Here is a 7,647-nt window from a genome sequence, read left to right as displayed (position 1 = left end):
AACTTGCTCTTATGAAATATCGGTTCGTTGATACTAACCATTAATCTCAAAAGATCGAGCCGTTAAAAACAACATACACAGATCTCAATTATGACCCGGCCAATCAGTCTCATGCTATTTTGAACGTGATTCTGCCCATTTCAGCCTCCTGCCATTTCCTCGGCTGTGACTAGGCCCAACTAATCTCACCCCACTTCGAACATTACTCAGTCCAATCCGGCCTTCTATCATTTCGAATATGACTCGTTCCAATCTAACCTCCCGTCGCAGAGTAAAATGTTGGTCCCTTTAAGCCAACAATAAATTCTATCAGTATGTACTATAGAATTTAAATGGCTCATCATCTTGCAAATAGCAATTTATTAGAGAAAGTAACCAAGCACCAAACTTCACTCCTGCAGCAGTTCATCCCCAGTTTCGAATAATAACACTTTGTAAAATACAAGCACACTACACATTTGAAATGAAACTAAATATAACACACCCAACCATAACTATACTTGCATTAGAGCTTCTACATATCTGATGAAGCTTTATTCCAAGTTTCAACACCTTAAATTAAGTTCCTGCAGCTTCTGTAAACCTGCTAGGGAGGACGCTACGAAGCACCGTTGATGGTGCGGCCGCCGTCAACACAAATGACTTGGCCGGTGATGTACGACGCGGCCGGCATGCAAAGAAAAGCCACCATTGAAGCCACCTCCTCCGGCTCGCCGATTCGCGCGAGCGGAACCCGAGCAGCTTCTTTTGCTGTGAGCTCCGCATTGTCAAGCAGCTGTTGAAGCATAACAAAAAGGAGAATCATCTTAGTGAGTAACATAACAGGTTAAGTTATTACTATTATTAATTTGTATAAAAAAGAACAAGGTCGGAAAACGTAACTGGTTTGATGAGTGGGGTTTTGATTCCCCCTGGAGCTACGCAGTTTACGCGTATGTCGTCGCCCGCCCACTCGCAGGCCAGATTCTTCGTGACTTGATTCATGGCACCTGATCGGGAAGGAAAAGCACAGAGACAATAACAACATTTCGAATATCAAACTATCAAAATTTATTTAAACATTGATTTGAATTCAAAATTTGTACCTTTTGTGGCGGCGTAAATGGTGAGAGCAGGGAACCCTATAACTCCTGCAATGGAGGATACAAAGACAATATTACCCCTCCCTGATGCCTTAAGGAGGGGGTGGGCTAATTGGCTTAAATGGAAAGCAGATTCAAAGTTTGTGGCCATCAAAAAAGAGTAGTCCTCAGCTGTGTACTCTGTAGTTGGCTTAAGATAGCCTGTCCCTGCGTTGTTAACCTAGAAAAAGAGAACAAAAACATATATTTGAATCAATGGGATCCTATAACTGTTTTAAAGATTAGAAGGATATTCGTCAAAGACAAATAACAGCTATTGATCAGTTGTTGAAAATGTCTTGATTTATGTATCATTTTTCTCCTTATATATATAGTTGAACATGGACTTTTGGATGGAAGAAAACCTTTGTATAGGTCCCTAGTGTATGGCTCGATTTCACTTTGCTTCCTAATTTTTTCCGCCCGTAGTAACATTTTCATTAATTTTCTCGTAATAACTTTTGTATAGAATAACCGGTACAGAGAAGGCTTGAAGGTAGGTATTTAAAATCCTAAATTCGAAATCTTGTTGCTTTATATTTACAGCTAGATCAGCGTGGCTCAAATAGTTCAAATAGGAGATTCTGCTTTTGAAGCCTAGGAGCTATTTTCGACTAGCTGGCTACTTGCTAGCTTTACTTCGTATTGTTAAAAGCTCCAAGCGTTAAATTTGATGCTTCTTCTTCTCCTCAAACTCAGAGAAATTATTTTAAAAGCAAGCGAAAAAGGCTAATATAAATCTAAGTTTCTTCTGATTTATAATTTTTTTTTAATCTTCAATTCCATCAATATTATTATTATTATCTATTTCTAGTGTTCTGTAAAATTTATACGTCTATTAGTAGATGCAATCGATGCAACAATTAGAAACTACGTATCATTAATTAACTTCTTCATAAATCAATCTACAGTCTTTCAATATTACATAAAATATACAAATAAGATAGATAGTTTTATATTGCTTACAAGTATGTTGAGCTTTCCATGGAAAATGGATTGAACCCTCTCCATCAGCTTCTCTCTTTCGCTTCTCGAAGAGACATCACACACTGATCCAGTAACTTTTAGTTTCATCTCATCCCATCTCTTCAAGCAATTTTGGAGATCTACTTCATTTCTAGCACATACATGTACTGTCACGCCAAATCCTGCTAACTCTTCAACGACGGCATGCCTGAATAAAATTTTCAATTCAGAACAAATAAACAAAATGTAAATTAACCTACAGCATACAAATAAAGTTACTTATGTGATCTAATTAAGTGCTGGTTTAGAACTTCGAAAAAAAAGAAAAGATATGAACAGTGAGAATTGATGTGAATTGTAGTATTATACCCAATCCCTTTGGTGCCTCCCGTGACCAGTGCCGTTGCTCCAGCAAGAGACCATCTCTCTCCTCTATTACTACAATCCATCCTCTCTCTCTCTCTCTCTCTCTCTCTCTCTCTCTCTCTCTCTCTCTCTAGGTCGCTCTATCTCTTTTGAAAAGCGCTTTTTCTCACAATAAAGCAGGGCTTCTTAAAAAAGGACGAATTAATGGACGGCCACATATCCTCTAGCCACTCTCCTATAAACACATACGAACAAGAGAAACGTAACACCGACCATCCCGAGAGCAAGTGGCAAAGAGCTTGGTGATTGGTATCCGAGACCCAAGTTCGAATCCTAATTGATTCACATTTCTAGCTAAGTTTATTTCTAAATGAAATAAACGAAGCATGTAGCATATCTCTCTCTCTCAAAAAAAAAAACACAAACAAGAGAGCCGTAACTGACCGTCTCTAGAGCAAGTGACAAAAGACTTGGTAGTTGGTACTCGAGGTCCCAAGTTCGAATCCTAATTGATTATTATTTCGCTAGTTTATTTTTAAATGAATAAACGAAGCAGGTAGCATCTACCTATCTCTGCAAAAAAAAAAAAAACAGAGAGACGTATAGCACTATTCTTAGCAATGATAAAGAATTTGATGATACCTAAATTCTCTAAGTTCGATCCAACAAGAAGTGTTTAAAACTCTACCACAATGTCAAAATCTTTTTTTTGTTTTTTTTTTGCCAAATTTAATTTTCTATTTAATTTACGGGGTTACAAATTCAATTCACTGAGAACACCTTAACTATATGCCGTTCCAAATAGGCTCTTGGACTATATAATTTTTCTCGGCCGGCATACAACAACTTTTCTATTTAAGTTGTGTATTTTACTTTTATAATTAGAGAAATTTAATTAAATTACCTACTATTATCTATAGTTCAGTTATTTTAATTTTATCAATTAATAGTAAATTAAAATATTAAATTAACAAAGTTAATAGTAATTTAATATTTATTTTTTCCTGGGCACTTAGGGGTGTGGAATGTATCGTAGCTTTGAGGCTCAACTTATCTCTATTGTAGAATATTATTATTTTCATGATGAAATTAATAGATAATTTACTATTTTTTATTAAAAAAATTTAATTGAGATGTGGGCTCATGTCGAAAAAATACATATTAATATGGATTTTTTTCAATTTTATTTCCTAATTGGTATATCGATCCTGCTCTTTCATTGTTAGGGATGCGATTAACTGAGTGTGGGGTTGGGTGGGTCGAGAGTGGGTGTGGGTTGTGGGGGGTGTTTTGAGAGGGTGAAGATCATGGTAGTTAACACTTCGTTGAAAATATTATTTAAATCAACTTAGTATGAATTAAGTGTGGGTACAATCAATTAGGTGGATTTGTGTTGTGTTTTTTAGCAGAGCTCGAGTTCAACTATAAATTTTTATATTTACATAGCGACGGTCGATATATGATGGTCAAATGTTAATGCTAAATTACATAATACATACTAGGGCAGCCAGAGAAAATTCTACTTGGGCAGTTTTTGAGTGGCTGCTTTGATCACAACAATCACTATATTTATGACTTTTTCACACAATAATACATAGTGACATGGATCCCATGTTATATATTTTATTATTATTTATGTGGCCATTATATGACATAAACAATCATGAGGCAATTGCTTACGTGTCTTTTAAAATTTTCAAAATTTTTTTTATTTTTCCCACATAAAAAGTTAATATAAAAAATATATATATATACTTTTTTATCCCTTAGGAATCTGTGTTGACTCACCCCTATAGTTTAGTTTATCTTTTTAATCAATGAAGCGGCTCGCGTGCTACCTATTGCGCCAAATAAAAATAATTTTTTATCTTTTTAAGTTCTTTCAAATATATCTGTAAAATTAGGTTAGGTTAGTGAACGGATAAGAACAACCGTTATTTTTATAAAATTACTATTTTGCTCTTTCAAATATATTTTTTTTGTCATTATTAATTTTTCTTATTTGTTTTTAAGTTAGGGACAAAAAAAAAAAGTACTTTGACCTTTTGTTCTTTCAAATATTTTCTTCTACAGTCACTAATATTTCGTATTTATTCTTGAGTTAGGAACAAAAAAAAGTATTTTAATTTTTTTTAATTTTTGTAGAAATTTAATCCTAATTTAATCCTAAAAGACTTAACGAGTACTAACAGCAAAGTTATTTTTAAATAACAGAAAAAAAATACGAGCGATATGTTTTAAATTAAAAAATAAAATATATAAGATATTTCAAAAATTTTGAAAAGTATATAATTAATTATTTCAATATTTATTTGTCAATAGTTAAATCTTGTGCGAACTTACTATTATAAATTCAATCAAATTATTTCTCAAAAAAAAAAAAAAAAAAATTCAATCAAAGCACTATGAAAGTTCAAGTGATTCAATCGATATTCACGAATAGCAATTTTATTCGAGATATGTGACCAAGCCTACCAAACAATTATGTAACAAACACTTTGTAAAATACAAGCACACTACACATTTGAAATGAAACTAAATATAACACACCCAACCATAACTATACTTGCATTAGAGCTTCTACATATCTGATGAAGCTTTATTCCAAGTTTCAACACCTTAAATTAAGTTCCTGCAGCTTCTGTAAACCTGCTAGGGAGGACGCTACGAAGCACCGTTGATGGTGCGGCCGCCGTCGACGCAAATGACTTGGCCGGTGATGTACGACGCGGCCGGCATGCAAAGAAAAGCCACCATTGAAGCCACCTCCTCCGGCTCGCCGATTCGCCCGAGCGGAACCCGAGCAGCTTCTTTTGCTGTGAGCTCCTCATTGTCAAGCAGCTGTCGAAGCATAACAAAAAGGAGAATCATCTTAGTGAGTAACATAACAGGTTAAGTTATTACTATTATTAATTTGTATAAAAAAGAACAAGGTCGGAAAACGTAACTGGTTTGATGAGTGGGGTTTTGATTCCCCCTGGAGCTACGCAGTTTACGCGTATGTCGTCGCCCGCCCACTCGCAGGCCAGATTCTTCGTGACTTGATTCATGGCACCTGATCAGGAAGGAAAATCACAGAGACAATAACAACATTTCGAGTATCAAACTATCAAAATTTATTTAAACATGATTTGAATTCAAAATTTGTACCTTTAGTGGCAGCGTAAATGGTGAGATAAGGGAACCCTATAACTCCTGCAATGGAGGATACAAAGACAACATTACCCCTCCCTGATGCCTTAAGGAGGGGGTGGGCTAATTGGCTTAAATGGAAAGCAGATTCAAAGTTTGTGGCCATCAAAAAAGAGTAGTCCTCAGCTGTGTACTCTGTAGTTGGCTTAGTATAGCCTGTCCCTGCGTTGTTAACCTAAAAAAAGAGAACAAAAACATATAGTTGAATCAATGGGATCCTATAACTGTTTTAAAGATTAGAAGGATATTCGTCAAAGACAAATAACAGCTATTGATCAGTTGTTGAAAATGTCTTGATTTATGTATCATTTTTCTCCTTATATATTTAGTTGAACATGGACTTTGATGGACGAAAAACCTTTATATAAGCCCCTAGTGTATGGCTTGATTTCACTTTGCGTCCTAATGTTTTCCGCCCGTAGTAACATTTTCATTAATTTTCCCGTAATAACTTTTGTATAGATTAACCAATACAGAGAAGACATGAAGACTGGTATTCGAAATCCTAAGTTCGAGATCTTGTTGTTTTATATTTACAGCTAGATCAGCATGGCTCAAATAGTTTAAATAGGAGACTCTGCTTTTGAAGCCTAAAAGCTATTTTTGACTAGCTACCTACTTGCTTGCTTTTACCTATCAAGCTGAGAGAAGCCTAGAAGCTAGATTAGCACGGCTCAAATAGTGTTGCTAAAAACTCCAAGCATCAAATTTGATGCTTCTTCTTATCAAACTGAGAAAAGGTTTTTTAGAAGCAAGCGAAAAAGGCTAGTATAAATCTAAGTTTCTTCTAATTTATAATTTTTTATTTTCAATTCCACCAATATTATTATTGTTATCTGTTTCCAGTGTTCTGTAAAATTTATATGTCTATTAGTAGATGCAATCGGTGCAACAATTAGAAACTACGTATCATTAATTAACTTCTTCATAGATCAATATATAGTCTTTCAATATTACGTAAAATATACACATGAGATAGTTCTATATCGCTTACAAGGATGTTGAGCTTTCCATGGAAAATGGATTGAACCCTCTCCATCAGCTTCTCTCTTTCGCTTCTCGAAGAGACATCACAAACTGATCCAGTGACTTTCAGTTTCATCTCATCCCATCTCTTCAAGCAATTTTGAAGGTCTACTTCGTTTCTACCACATGTATACACTGTCACGCCAAATCCTGCTAACTCTTCAACAATGGCATGCCTGAATAAAATTTTCAATTCAGAACAAATAAACAAAATGTAAATTAACCTATAGCAGACAAATAAAGTTACTTATGTGATCTAATTAAGTGCTTGTTTTAGAACTTTACAAAAGAAAAAAAAAAAGAAAAGAAAAGATATGAACAGTGAGAATTGATGTGAATTGTAGTATTATACCCAATCCCTTTGGTGCCTCCCGTGACCAGAGCCGTTGCTCCAGCAAGAGACCATCTCTCTCCTCTATTACTACAATCCATCCTCTCTCTCTCTCTCTCTCTCTCTCTCTCTCTCTCTCTCTCTCTCTCTCTAGGTCGCTCTATCTCTTCTGAACTGCGCTTTTTCTCACAATAGAACAGGGCTTCTTAGAAAAGCACGAATTAATGGACGGCCACATATCCTCTCGCGGCTCTCTTATAAACACATACGAACAAGAGAGACGTAACTGACCGTCTCTAAATCAAGTGGCAAAAGGTTTGATAGTTAGTATCTGAGATTTCAAGTTCGAATCCTAATTGATTCATATTTCCAGCTAAGTTTATTTCTAAATAAAATAAACAAAGCAGATAGTATTCTATCTATCTCTCAAAAAAAAAAAAAAAAAAAAGAACAAGAGAGACGTAAGCGACTATCCTTAGCGCAAATGATAAAGAATTTGATGGTTGCTACTTGACATTTCAAGTTCAAATCCAACTAGAAAGGTGTTAAAACTCTACCAGCAATATCAAATCTTTTTTTTTTTTTTTTTTTCCAAAATTTAATTTCTATTTAATTAAGGTTAACAAATTCAAATTCACTGAGAAC

General features: G+C 34.9%; 2 protein-coding genes across 2 annotated transcripts; both read right to left on the bottom strand.

Annotated features, from left to right (window-relative positions):
• Window positions 1-343: 343 nt before the first annotated feature.
• On the bottom strand, window positions 344-2,653 carry LOC109705245 (tropinone reductase homolog At5g06060-like). Its single transcript, XM_020225975.1, has 5 exons — window positions 2,457-2,653; window positions 2,088-2,295; window positions 1,086-1,302; window positions 883-989; window positions 344-775 (listed from the first exon to the last, which is right to left on the bottom strand). Exons 1-5 carry the CDS (start codon window positions 2,534-2,536, stop codon window positions 599-601), a joined length of 789 nt encoding a protein of 262 aa, XP_020081564.1. The 5' UTR covers window positions 2,537-2,653; the 3' UTR covers window positions 344-598.
• Window positions 2,654-4,956: 2,303 nt separating this feature from the next.
• LOC109705246 (tropinone reductase homolog At5g06060-like) lies at window positions 4,957-7,212 on the bottom strand. Its single transcript, XM_020225977.1, has 5 exons — window positions 7,024-7,212; window positions 6,640-6,847; window positions 5,604-5,820; window positions 5,402-5,508; window positions 4,957-5,294 (listed from the first exon to the last, which is right to left on the bottom strand). Exons 1-5 carry the CDS (start codon window positions 7,101-7,103, stop codon window positions 5,118-5,120), a joined length of 789 nt encoding a protein of 262 aa, XP_020081566.1. The 5' UTR covers window positions 7,104-7,212; the 3' UTR covers window positions 4,957-5,117.
• Between the last annotated feature and the right edge of the window lie 435 nt (window positions 7,213-7,647).

This window comes from Ananas comosus, unplaced genomic scaffold (genome assembly GCF_001540865.1).
Source record: "Ananas comosus cultivar F153 unplaced genomic scaffold, ASM154086v1, whole genome shotgun sequence".
NCBI lineage: Eukaryota > Viridiplantae > Streptophyta > Magnoliopsida > Poales > Bromeliaceae > Ananas > Ananas comosus.
This window is presented reverse-complemented; position numbering and strand designations above follow the sequence as displayed.